The sequence below is a fragment of the Emydura macquarii genome, unplaced genomic scaffold, assembly GCF_026122565.2.
Source record: "Emydura macquarii macquarii isolate MOO-44397 ecotype Brisbane River unplaced genomic scaffold, CSIRO-AGI_Emac_v2 contig_2699, whole genome shotgun sequence".
NCBI lineage: Eukaryota > Metazoa > Chordata > Testudines > Chelidae > Emydura > Emydura macquarii.
Genome location: NW_027132836.1, coordinates 1,715,241 through 1,729,166, shown reverse-complemented (window position 1 = coordinate 1,729,166; position 13,926 = coordinate 1,715,241). Strand labels below are relative to the sequence as shown.

The window sequence follows — 13,926 nt, the reverse complement described above, 5'->3', positions numbered from 1 at the left end:
TATAAACAGGATTAATGAAGTGAAATGGACCGAATGGAAAACACATGTTTCATTTATTAATGAAGATCCAGGGCCAACAGGTACTGTTAGCTTAGAAATATCTTATTTAGATTATTATATTAGTGTATAAAAGCTTTATTTTTGTTCTTCTTAGGGTTTAAATATATTTTTTACATCTTTAAATTTGAATGTTGCTATAATCTAAATTCTAACACTGCTGAGATGATAAATATATACCATATAAATAAACGTAAATTTAGTAAACAAGATGTATTCACATCAATATTTTGGGCAGATGAATTTCAAAGGAGAATGAAAAGTTCCACCAAGCCTGGTTCCCTGCTCCTTACAGATTTATGGGATGCCTGCCTGCCTTTCAAATTTAAGTTGGCTTAAAAGCTAATAAGTATGAAACTTAATATGCTCCCAGTTCAGCTTCATAAATGCAAACTTAAACACTGATCCTACAGTTTGTTTTGTGTAGGCTCCATGTGACTTCAGGGATTTTCCTGTGCCCAAATTGCAGGATTAAGGTAATAAATATCTAGGGGTCAGATTTTCAAAGGTATTTAGGTGCCTAAAAAGGTAGATAGGTATCTAGTAGAATTTAGAAAAAAAACCCTAAGCAAGTTAGGTGCCTAACTCCCATTGAAATTAATTTAGAAGCCTAAAATACCTTTTAAAAATCTGCCTCTAGGCCTCTTGCAAAGATTTTATAAACAGGACAACTCACGTGTATGCTTCAAAGAAAAAAAAAAGCTATTTTAAAAAGTCCACTATATACACTACAGCCACTTTAAATACATTTTCATAGGAGGTTAGAACATTTTGCAACAGGTAAAGACCAACAGCAAATTAAGTATACCAGATTAGGTGGACCAGTGGTTTGTTCCAATATGGAAATTCCTAAATGCAGTACTATTGGCTAGGGGAAATTTTGGGGAGATTACGAGTAGGCCCCAGACTTCACTATATGGGTACATGAAGGTTAGAAAATGTATATAATAACTTGGTGGGGGAAAAAAATCTCAATAACAGCCAAAGGGACAGGGATAAAACAGTTCCACACAAGTTATGCTTCTAATTTACAATTTACTGATTAAATAAATACACGTGTTTTTAACAAATAAAATATTCCATTTTAAAAAGTAAAAAGAATACATGCAAAATTAGATTATTGCAAATAATACTATAGAAAGTTTTTTCAAATGTGATTATTTTATTTTATTTTGTAGGTTACAACAGAATTCAAGATACGTCAAGAAGTAACAGCAGAAACACCCTGAATACATTTGATGAAATGGATTGTTTGCAAGAAACCACTGTTTAGTTATACAATACTTGATATTTGTTTGTTTTAAGAAGGTTAAGAGAATGAACAGTGGATACTGAAATCCTATGTTTATATACTGGAGACAGCTGCAAGAAGCCATAAATTTTCATTGACTGGTGATCCAATGACTTCAACCCATATGTCAAGAGACAGAAGCCAAAGGAAAAGGGACTATTACATTTGGCTGTGTTTTGAGCCTACTCAACAAAACCCTTAGTGTCAAAGTTTCTGTGATGGTGTTTAAACTGAGTTCTTGACTTTCTGTTGGTTAAACAAATCAAACAAATGTAAGATAAAGCATATTTTCCTTTTGGAGAAATTATTCAGATCTTTTGGATGTCCAGTACTGTATCTTCTGTACTGATATCTCTAATCCATGAGAAATCATTTTGTGTACTGAGAATAGTTAAATTTTGAAAATATGAAAAAAGACATTTCAGCTTTGAAGTAGAACCACAATATATGAAGTATGTAATTTGGAAAGTTCTGGATATAGTTGGCATTTTCATTTTCTGTATTCAAAGTACTGTATATTGCACTTTCTGTAGCACTTTTTATTTGACCAGTCATCAAGACGTATAACTTTGAATTATGTTTGGTTTTCTATTTTATTTACATGTGTAAATATAAAAAGATATTTTTATATGTATGTTCAATATTCATTAATATATTCCTGTAGAATGTGCCTTAATCTTCATGGATTCTGATTTAATATTTGAATTGTTAAATTCTATTTTGAGGAGACTTCAGAAAAGATACAGCCAAATCTTATTCTGTGTTTGTGTGGTAGTAAGAGATTAATTGGGTCCTCACAATTGGATAAGTTATCTTCACAGCGAGCCAGTTGATCTACAAGAGTACTGTCGCAGGGCAAAAGGACACGAAGAAACTACACAGCAGGGAACAGGGGGCACAGCTACTTGGGATAGTAAATGTGGTTTTCACTAATTGATTTTCTATAGATCTTGTATCCTCTGTCCTCTACTATGCACAGACCCAGTTGAGATATCAAGCAGAACTGAAACAGACTCAACAGAGTTGAAATCTTAGAAAACAAAGCTTACTTTTATTGGAGGAGATTCATAGGTGATATTAATGTGATGTCTGAATCCTGTTTGGTCACCAATAGCATGTGTGAGTAAGAGCAGCATTTTATGGGACTATTTCTTCAGCACTAATAAGCTTTGTTTGGAAATTGTCATCCAAGAATATTGCAGTAAGGCCACATGTTGCCTTTTGGTTAATTCACCGATGCCTGTCAGCTACCTGGAAGAATGCTCCTCTTCATATACATAACTAAGAAGGCATAGTACATGCACAGAACCTTACTCTGGTTATCGTGTGTGATTGCTTCTAGTAGTTTTCCAGTGATACACTTATGCCATTGTGGCCAAAGAGCCTAGCTAGACCATGCAGCACCACATCGTTTCTGTGTGGTAAGATTGCAAGGACCATGACCTTAATGAATAATAGGTAGAGAAGGCCAAATTCTGTACTTTTTATATAATATTTATTTAAAATTAAAGAAATAAAGCAAATAATTTAATAAACGTGTATTTTTCTCCTGTATTTATTATTGCATTGACATTGCAATTGAAACACAACACAAGGATAAAAGATATTGGTTGGAGTGATGAGAAGGAATACATCACTTTGCAAAGGAAAAGGAAGGTGCAACAGTTTGCTGGTCCATTAAATAATTTTTTTGGATATCTAAATAATGAACTGAGTTGTAGCTGCAGATGCATCTAAGTATTGTATAATGGCCTTAACACACAAGTTAGTGTTAATTAATGTGGGATAAAATCTAGTGAGAAATACAATATAATTTAAAATAAAACATTCTAAATAATCAATCATTTTATGTACTGTATTATAGCCAGCACTTAGAATAGAAAAAAATGATAATATATGCATCCGTCAAACTCACTAATTCTCACTTTTTTTTCAATATTCCCCTTCCTTTTTTAATTCAGCATCAGTAAGATGTGGAAGAGGAGGTGAAAACACCCAGTTATAATAATTTTTTTCAATTCAAACAGTGATTGGAGTTGTAAAGATTTAGGAAAATATTTTTGGTTAGCAAGTTATCAAGCCTAGATGAACATAAAAATCGATGGAAAATTTAAATATGAGAATACTGAACATCAAGTTGCTATTCCTTCTGCAGATTTTCCTATGCAATGGCATGTGCATCTTATTGTTATAATTAATTTTTTGCCTATGTTGGTTTTTGAGGGAAGGTTGCTAATATCAGAACTCTTTGCTTTTTCATTGTAATTAATGCAACCTTCAACATGTTACTACGCAGGGCTTTTTTTTTTTAGTGATACAGCCAATCACTGCAACTATAAAAAATAATGCACATGGTTTTTAATGCTTTCTCTGCCCTGACTTATGCCAATATGACAAAACAAATATTTGCAGAGTTAATTCACTTCCCTTATTCTTTCTGTGTCTGTGATATTAGGCTTGGTTCCTACAAACACAGAATCACTAAATTACAGTTTCAGCATCCTGGTGAACACATGGAGTCCTTTTAATTTTCTTTCTCATGTATCCGAGATAGAATTTATGAATCATCCTTCGTCAAAAAACTAATTTCAATGAGTTTGGGAATAGTTTTGGCAGTGGAATGAAAAACTCTCTCTAAACATGATCCAAATTTTTCAAGTGGCTCCAGTGAAGTTAATTTCTAGTATATGGTTTCTAGTACATTTGTGAGGTTTTATTTTGTATCTAGATTGAATGTGGCAATTCTATAACACATGAACCTGATCTTGCATTCTTCGTGTATATATAAAACTCCTTTTGAAATAATAGGAGTTCTGGGGTGCAAGAATTGCCAGATCATACACTATGCCAAACATTTTATTTTGAATTTCTACAAGTAATATGTAGATGCAACTGAAAAAAATTGCAATTACAGAAAACTTTATAATTTCATTGCTGCAGAAATTATCAAATTTTCCTCAAAATTCTTACACTTTCCACAAATGTTGGCCATGAAGTATAATATTATACCAAAAAATTCCTGGACACAGAACTCATTTAATTTAAACATATAGACTAACTCAACAAAATCAGTTTTGGATTTATTTATCTTGACCATTAATTAGATAATACTTTAAGTATACCTGGTTTCCATTTTATTTTATTCAGAATAACTTTCTTACTCAAATTGAAAAAATTTCCTAACACAGTGTGTATATTTCAGTAATATAGACTCAGATTACATAATTATGAATAACATTTGGGAAAGATTTAACATTTGATTGTGAGAAAATCTTTAGATAAAAGTTCGTAACATACTGATCAATAATTTGGTATATTATATAGACACAATTTTGCAGTATGCATTAAATAATTGACTATATAAATTAGTAATATTTATTATTAGTATCTGCAATAAACTATTGAACATAGCTAAAAGTAATAATACTTAGCATTACAAAAGTGCTCCTCATTTTCAAAGTGCTTAGCAAAATTAATTAATACACAATTTAAAATTAAAAGTTAAATTGTTAATTGATTTATGCTCCATAAATCCCGCTGACTTCACTAGTGTTACATGAAGTAGAAATCAGCAATGAATTTGATCCTATATCTAAAAAATGCTACATAATCTTTTACAAATGTTCTAGTTCTAAGACAAAGAAGATCTGATACCTTTTGCAGTAAGTTTTACTTTGACTGTTTTTACAAAAGCTTGTTTCTTTTCATAATATGCAGCCTCATTCACAAATGTTGGGTATACTGTAGAATCCCCTTCATAAGTAATGGTCTCTCCATCAATAGTTAAAAATATAGGATCCCCATTGTTTAGTGGCTGCCAGTCTTGATCCTTATAGGAAATTAGATGATAGATTATATTAGAAAATAGATTATATTTTACTTGCATATATTTTGATAACTTTCATATAAGATTTTCAAGTTTATGATGCGTGTTCATACTACTTTGTACAGTTTATGGCCAAAATTTTCAAAGCACCACTGATTTGGGGTGCCTGACTTTAGGCATCTTGGGCCTGATTTCAGAAGGGCTGAGCACTCACTATTCCAGTCAAAATAAATGGAAACTGTGAGTGCTCAGCATCTCTGAAAGTGAGGCCCAAGTTTCTCAAAGGTTTGGCTTCCAAAATCAGAAGTACCTGTTGAGAATTAGAGTATATCGTATCTTCTTTTCCTTGAGTTTTTGTTCAAAACTGAGTTTAGAACTTCCCAAATCAATTACTGAAATACTGTAAACCATTAGTTATAAAACTTATTTGAATGGTCCTAAAACATTCAATCTCTCCGTAGTGGGTTTGACACAATAATTTTAAATCATTTATTTGATGTTATACCATATAACTATACCATAAACCAAACAACATGAAATGGAATGCCTATAAAAATGTTGCAAATTAAGAAGAATGATAGATTTTACCTGCAGGCTAGGGTGAATAACAGCAGTAATTTCATCGTTTTTATTCCTGGGATAATCTACTTTCTCCATTATTTTGTAAACTTCAATTGTACATGGTGGAAATTCCTTTCCTAGAAACGATTAATATATTTTTAAATGTCATGTCAGCAAATTCCCAGTTAAAAAGAACACCTAATTTACTATTTTATTTAGAATGGCTGAAGTCATTAATTTGTATCTGTTCGTAGATTATCAGTTAGTAATTAACTCAAGTAACATGAATATGTCTAGCTCCAGATTTCCTATCCCATGAAGGTCAGGTTGCTGAAACACGACCCAGTTGCTTAGTGATGCAAAAAGTCCAGATCTAAATTTGAACAGTAGTGCTGAAATCAGGGCTTTCAATCACTGCATACACTATATGCAGTACATTTTATAGATGAAGGAATTAATCAAATCTCTCCATATGACAGCATTACGTAAGAGTTAGGGAACTATATTGATGGGAATGCATGCAATTTTTGTTTTCTGACACGATAATGGAGAATTCTTACGTGGCCCTGATGCATGCTTATGTCGCTGCTTCAAGAATAAACTGACAAGCAACAGTCAAGCAAAACATTTTCCAATACAATGATATTTTAATTTTATATTTTAATTGTGTATTTGACTTCGTACAGGGGCATAACAAAAGTTTATTGAATCACATAAAATAATTTGTGGCAAAGGTATACTTAAGAAATGGAAATGAATACACTTCTTATTATAAATGTTTCTTATTTATATAGCACTCTCGGTGTACACCTATTATACAATAAGTTGTGAACGCAATTGTGAACTAAAACTTTAAATCTATGACATATCTTGTAGGATCAAGCTTCACAATAGTTCTAGATTCTCAAAATTTGGTAAAAAAGGGTAAAAGTCACTAACAGAAGTTCTTAAGGCTTAAATGCAATTCACTGTTCCAACATTCTTCTATAATTATTTATCATGCTGCAATTCAATATGAGTAAAATAAATTGTAAATAATTTATTAAAGACCATATGAATTAACTTACTATTACTGCTCTAATAATAATGCAAAATATGAGTTCCATTTGTTTCATTGAAGAATGCTGTATCTTAAGTTATTTTTAAAAAATCTACTCTTTTGCAATGAGTTACTAGTAGAGTACGGGCGTGCTCATGCTAGCATGATTTACTACCATACCTTCATTAAAAATGTGCACAAAATCAAGGCCATGTTTAATAATCTTCCTCATTTTGTCCAAAATATCAGCTCTAAGAACTCCTTGGGGCTGAGGCCCAACTTCCACACCTGTGTACAAATAAAGGAGATATTGATAGACCTACTGTATGTCACAGTTAGAATGCATACTAAAAATACACATGCCTGTGTGTGTGTGGCTGTGCTTACTGTTTTAGAATGAACTTTAAAGTCTGAGTGAGTTTGTGTGACTACTTATGTAAGGCAACCAGCCAGCATTACATCAACTGATTTAAAGAAATCTCCCTGGCATACTTTATTTGGAACTGTGATACTGGGCTAAAGTGAGGATCAGAACTTATATACATCCATCTTACTCTTTTCCCCACCTCTTCTTTACTTCTCTTTCAGAAAATTACTTGTTTAATTAACATTGGAGACAAAATAATGCAAATTTCTCTAATGTTATACCATCTATTGCAGTATAAATGAATAGGTTAGCCATTTTAGTTCAGACACCATTTCTCCTTTCCTTTATCCCACCATCCCTTTTCTGGCAACCAACATTGCATCCTAGCTTTATTTATGAGAAATAAATACAACTCTTCTGAGGCCAACATCAGTACTGCTGATAATCAAACAACAGAATTCTCTTCTTGTATCCTAAAATATTAAAAATCTATCCAATAAAATATTGTTCTTACATAAAGTGGGTTGATTGAGGGGGCACTTTAGGAAGCCAAATGGATAATGTATTTACCAAATCAAGCCCATATGATTACAAAGCAGATAGATGAAGCTGATCATAGCAATTTGTTTATCTTAAAGAAACAACTTAGAAACAAAAATGTCTGGAGACAGGCCTCTATTTTAATAATTTCTGAGAATTGGAAAGTGGTCTCAACATTCATATTTACCAACAGGGTGTTTTGCTATAGATCGAGTTGTTGCATATTGCAAGTTAGGATGTTCAATCAGGAAAACAGGACAGCAGTCTGGGGCCAAAGCATTCTGTGAAGATTTGTCAAAAAAGTCTTTGTTATGCAAATATTTAAAAAATTTGCTACAAAAGACTACTGGTGCTGAAGTGATTTACACAATGTCTTCAATATGTTGCTTTTATTTCATGGCCCTAAAATAAGTAGGACATCTTTAGAAAACATACAAAGCTATATTTGTTAGTCTGTTTTTCCCTAGCTCATGTCAGGCATGCTCCACTGAACTTTGCTGCACACTAATATAAATGAACACAGTTCCAATATTAATTTAGCCAGAATCAAGCTGCTTTAGGACAGATTTCAAATATTTTTCTTCTAGCTAGGGTTAGATTCTCTTATGAGACACATGCAGTGAGTTAGCCCAGTTATTTTATATTTCTTGGCATAAAGCCTTCCTATCCATTCCTTTCTCGATTACTGCTGATCATTTCTGCATTTTGATTAGCTATCTGCCAATCTTCATATAACCTCATCCATAAACTGACCACATGTATCTGATTAGTATATAAACGGATCAGATACAATGAAGTTTAAATAACTTATGTCAAAGTATATGAAATATCTTATCTTGAAGTATATGAATTAAGGCGGCCATTTTTAAAAAATGCACCATATTGACCTAACTTTGCTCCCATTGAAGTCAATAGGAGGCTTACCATTAACTTCAATAAGATAACAGGCCAGCATGGAACACTTTTGCAAATCCCACCCTAAATGGGTATCAGCTAGCATACCAGTAAGATTAAACATTTTCAACATTTATTAGTATTGCAGCCACTATATATCAGGGAATCTTTTGTCATAGCCTTAATCCATTTATTTTTCAAATCTGCACTTTAAATAACTAAGGTCTTACAATATTTTGCATTCAGCCTTCATTTTTTTCCAGCTTTATGATACACCAGTTTAAAAGCAGATCTAATAATCTTTAAATTTTTATTAATTTTATTCTGAGCGCTATTTTTTGCTACTGGCCCCACATTTGTCTTATTAATAGGTTAATTTATTTAATAGTGCTGTCTATATCAATGAAATCATGGTTGAATACAGTTCATGAAAGGTTGAAATTTGTACTAACCAGTATTAGACCCAATTAAATAATTCTTTGTGATAGTAAATATCCCATTCTACATTGAGTTTTAATATTTTTTACCCAGCTTTTTAGCAAAATAAAACAAAACAGTGTAAATGTGTTTAAATAAAGACACAAACTTGATATACAGTAATATGTTTCAAATAGAAATCTAAATTCATTCTCATAGTTTATTGAAACTTAGTTTTACCTTAATATAATGAAACATCTGGATTGTAAAGTTATTCCTGGAGTTTTCAAGAATAAGAGTGCCACCCATGTTAGAAGTTGTGTTGTGAAGGTCAAAAATAAGATCATAGGCATCATCACTATCTTTTGGACCAAATACACGATTAATTTCCTGAGCCCTTCTCACTTCATATGGAATATCTTCCATCACTTGCATTCTGTTAATATTAGTACAAAGAAATTAATTAACTAATTCTATAGCTTTGCAGCCAACAAAAATTAGTGTATCCTTTTCATTTGATTTTTCCATAACTGACTAGAAATTATATATCATATAAAGCTTCTCTATCAAACTGTTTGGCCTGTAAAAAGTTGTGCTTGAACTTAACAAGTATTATTGCTAGTAGGCAATATGTCTTGCTGGTGTCTGTTTCTTTCACTATTTTGCAAGATTTCTCTCTTAATCAAAGATGATGTTTTACATTACTTCAGTTTTACTTCTTTGCAGTTCACAATGGATGAAATTCTCCCTTTGTATGGAAAGGCAGCACAAGGTTTATGCACCTTGTAAAGTCATTTCTAGGGCCTAATCCAACATCTATTGAACATAGAAGTATTTCAGGAGTTAGTTCAGACCTTTAGACCTCATCTATAATGCTTTTCATGGCTTGTTTCTTTTTTGATCTACTTCTTACTTTTCATATTCTGACCAGATTCTTAAGATCTTCTTGTTCCATAAAGCAGATATACTTATGGGTGATCAAATTCTCTATCATAATACTGCCATCTGGAATTCTTTCCCTCAAGATTTTAGTAAATTCCATCTCAATGTCTTTAAGACTAAACCAAGCCATTCTTTTTAATTTAGCTTTTGGTTGTCAGATTTTATAGTTGAATGTACTGTACTTTATTAATTTAATTATAAAATGGCATCTGATATGATGTCATATAAAATTATAGACTACCTTTGTGCTTTAATGTAATTGAAATGGAGAATTTCTTGGGATAAGGGAAAGAGCTAAGTACTCTGGGTAAAATCATGCCCTATTGACATCAGTGAGAACTTTGCCATTGCCTTCAATGAGGCTGGGATTCTTTTTGTAAAGTCTTTGGTAACACTAGTATGTCTCCACCTCAGAAAAAAAAGTATAATAGTATTCTAATGTAGTTATTAATGCTTGAGTAATCTGTTGGGATTTACTGATAAATATTAGTAAAAGTAAAAGTCAGAAGAAATACTTTAAATTAGATAACCTGACAGTACATTTATTAAAGCATTCCAATTCAAAGCAACCGAAATAATAAACGGGAAGACAAAGAAGTTATTCTAAATGTATAAGTATATGTATGAGTAAACAGTTAAAAAGTTGGTGTAGACCTTTGTCTCTTGCCAAGTCGTATTTACTTTATACGTGATACTATCAATAAAACAATTCTCTTTTAGATAAAATGCCAAATGAAAAAGCATTGATGCTTTGTAAAGACAAATACTTATATACAACATGTATGACATAAATGGTCTTTGCTTTTTTCCACCTTTTCCATCAGGGCTTTGTGTTGCATAACTATCTGTTGAGCATGCAGATATATCATACTTAAAAATGCTTAGTTCACCTACCAAAGTCCACTTCAACAGTTAACATTTCAAACACAGAGCTAACACAAAGTTCCTTTAAAAATGTTGTTTAGCAATGTAAAATAAACCTCTTAAATAATTTCAATTCTTTGTTTTAGATTCTTTAAATCAAGAAATACAGTGTGATCACTTAATGTATTGACAATTTTGTCTGTGTAATTTTGCCATATTATGCATATTTCAAACTGAACTGTTTTCATATTTCATTCGACACTATATATGACATTTATATTTATATATTTATATATATATATATATTTATATATAAATTTATATTTACATTTACCTTTATATTTATATATATAACATTTATATAACATTTGTGTTCTTTCCCAGAGATACTCAATATCATATTTGTCTATATTTAAATAGCTTTGTGTTTCAACAACTGGCTATGTGGCTACCAGTACAGTGGCATTAAAAGTCCCAAAGTTAAATTGCACCAGGGGTTTATTTCAGGACATGTGAGAAATGACACTGTCACTCAGAGTAATAGCAGTACTTTAACTTTACACAAATACAGCAAATCCAATATTGATTTTAAATATAGTCTAACTTCCTGTGACAATTTGTCTCTTGTTGCACTAGCACTATTTAAAAAATGAATCAACTAAGTACATTCTATTTTGTTTTTCTAGGTTAAAGGTCAGTGCACATTATCACGTGATTGCCCTGTCAAAATAAATAGTTGTGTTCAGGTACAAATTTTACCAATAAAATAATAAAAGAAGCTCCTGATAACATTTAAGGTAGAAAACTAAACATACACAAGCACACAGTTATTCTTACCCAAGATTATCAGAGTCAAAAACTCGGTTCAGGTCACAGTCAATATATCTGGTACATTTCTTCACAGCTCTCGGGTTGGTAATAAATGGTCTCACTTCCAGACCTGTTCTTTGAATCTCGGCTCCATTCTCTTGCCAATGCTTGACCAAAAATATCCCTGATAATTCATTGCCATGAGTCCCTCCAAAGATAGCAACTCTCCTTACAGGAGCCTCATGAACAGCATAACAGGAAGTCATTCTATTAAAGCTGCTTTAATGATTGCTGCAACAAAAACAGAAAATAATAGCAAAGTAAAACATTTGTTCCTAAGAAAGGAGAGAAAATGTTTGATTTTTTTATCTGTCTAGATCAGATGTTAACTTAAGTGTATTAACACTTCTCTAGCAAGTCTTAAGAGTTTTCGTTGCAATATGTGTTGCTAAACTGACACTCCTCCCTCCCAAGACTCGCCCTTCTTTTTACCATATTTGGATAGTAATATGTACCTAATTACCCAGTGTATATGTTATGCAATGTTATACAATCTATACAACATGTAATAAAATACTATACTAATGAAAAACAGTATGATTTTTAATTTATACTTTAGTACAATGTTCACGTTCTATATCGAAAATCCACAGAATGCTAGCATTTCAAATTGGATGTATAAGGCATACTTGTGCATCACTTTGTATGTGTTTTGTATCACATAGCCAGTGCAATATGCAATAGAGAAATGATATAAAGTGAGTAAAAATACACAACAAAATATGAAGTTATGATTTCACATCTTAGGTATTGTGAAAGACATAATTTTGAAAACTCCTTACTGTCAACTATCGAAGAAGTGTAGGTATCCAAATACAGCTGATCTTCTAGAAGTGTGTTTATTGTTTGTATATATATTTTTAAATTTTATATATGACAGTTTTATCCTACTTAGCTAACGAACAATGACTGCAGGGGGCCTAATTAAAATTAAAATTTAATATATTCACAGTTGAATGTAATATTCTCGGCCCCAGTCTTTCAATGGGATCTGTTAGCATGGACCTCTGTGCCAGTGCAGATTATCTAACTGATGTTTTACATTTCTAACTTCTATGATTCTAATTATACAAAAAGTAGATGGATGTAGACTACATCAGATCTAATAGTTGCACTTGCTTCTCAAAACCTTCTGAGGTCAAAACCTTGTCTTTTTCCAATTTCAGTTTTTTCCATAATCCCAATACATACACCACAGCTACCATTCACAAAGGACTTTATCAAAGAAAAATTAGGCTATGCAGCAGTCACATGTGTTCCATGGCATCCTGGCAATGTTTTATGGCCAGCATAATACTTGCAATGCCAAGCCATTAATATGAGGTCTTCTACTAGCCTAGACTAGCCTGAACCCACCCTATGTGTGAACATTACACACATCCTTGCCTAAAGACTTTTATCATACTGTATTATAACTTGGAGAATAAAAAGGTTTCAGCAGGAAAAAACAGCTTTTTTAAGAGGCAACAGTAATCTGTACTAATTGTATTTACAACTCTGTAGTGACTCACTGCACGCAACAGAGACACAAATAAACTCTACATTTCAAAGGTATAAAATATAATTTTTTCTTTTTATTAGGTTTTATATTGCAATGATCCAGAAAAGATTTCACTGCTATGTGAAAAAGGATTTATAAGCAAGATCTGATATGTTATAGATATAAGAAAAGAAAGCTGAACACAGGATTCATACATCTTGACTAAATCTACTGGCAGTGTACTCACATAATAAAATGTACACTTTAAATTCCAGCCTACGCATACTGATTTACTGAGTCTTGTAGTGAAGTAATCTGGATAGACAGTTTATTCAAAAACCTGACTTAATGGTATTATTTCTTCACTTTGCTAAATTGTCACATAGTTTAAAGAAAGATAACTGTAGTAAATAATTTATTAAACAAACCAGAATAGTTATATTTTATACCAAAAGACTGTTATGTACCATCCTTTGACCCCATTGTTTTTGGTCATGGTGCCAAAGCTATTACTTGCAGGGTGACTGAACAAATGACTCATACTTTGAATCTTGTTTATAGAATTTAAACAGTGCAGCACTTTGGAAAGTAAACTGTAAAATGCAAATACACAGTGCTAGTGAATACAGTTTCTCTTTTATTTTTGAATGTATGATAATGTTTATAATTCCCTGCAGGAGGCTGAGTGAAACACAGCAATTGTTTATACACTTACCTCATTTAGCAAGCAAGAAGTTTGTCTCCTAAGAAGAGCTTTCATAGAAAAGATACAGTGCAT

The 13,926-nt window shown here is 32.0% G+C and overlaps 2 protein-coding genes across 3 annotated transcripts in view; one reads left to right on the top strand and one right to left on the bottom strand.

Annotated features, from left to right (window-relative positions):
• TRPV3 (transient receptor potential cation channel subfamily V member 3) overlaps nucleotides 1-1,426 on the top strand; it is a 22,338-nt gene extending 20,912 nt beyond the window's left edge. The window contains 2 exon segments of the mRNA XM_067566028.1: nucleotides 10-80; nucleotides 1,236-1,426. Of these exon segments, the coding sequence (XP_067422129.1) occupies nucleotides 10-80; nucleotides 1,236-1,330 (166 nt within the window). The 3' untranslated portion in view covers nucleotides 1,331-1,426.
• On the bottom strand, nucleotides 1,240-13,926 carry ASPA (aspartoacylase). Of its 2 annotated transcripts, XM_067565828.1 has the most exons (7): nucleotides 13,864-13,926; nucleotides 11,636-11,899; nucleotides 9,233-9,428; nucleotides 7,869-7,962; nucleotides 6,955-7,062; nucleotides 5,763-5,872; nucleotides 1,240-5,177 (listed from the first exon to the last, which is right to left on the bottom strand). In XM_067565828.1, the coding sequence occupies exons 2-7, from the start codon at nucleotides 11,872-11,874 to the stop codon at nucleotides 4,980-4,982; spliced, it is 945 nt and encodes a 314-aa protein (XP_067421929.1). In that variant the 5' UTR covers nucleotides 11,875-11,899; nucleotides 13,864-13,926; the 3' UTR covers nucleotides 1,240-4,979. The 2 variants fall into 2 exon arrangements, with proteins under 2 accessions (XP_067421929.1, XP_067421930.1); XM_067565829.1 differs by lacking the exon at nucleotides 6,955-7,062.

What these genes read in the sequence shown, in the direction of transcription:
- ASPA (XM_067565828.1), bottom strand. Translation starts at nt 11,874, where the DNA reads ATGACTTCCTGTTATGCTGTTCATGAGGCTCCTGTAAGGAGAGTTGCT. An exon ending in TGTGCACATTTTTAATGAAG is followed by an intron (nt 5,873 to 6,954) that starts GTATGGTAGTAA and finishes AATCGTTTCTAG; the next exon opens with GAAAGGAATTTCCACCATGT. An exon ending in TTATTCACCCTAGCCTGCAG is followed by an intron (nt 5,178 to 5,762) that starts GTAAAATCTATC and finishes ATTTCCTATAAG; the next exon opens with GATCAAGACTGGCAGCCACT.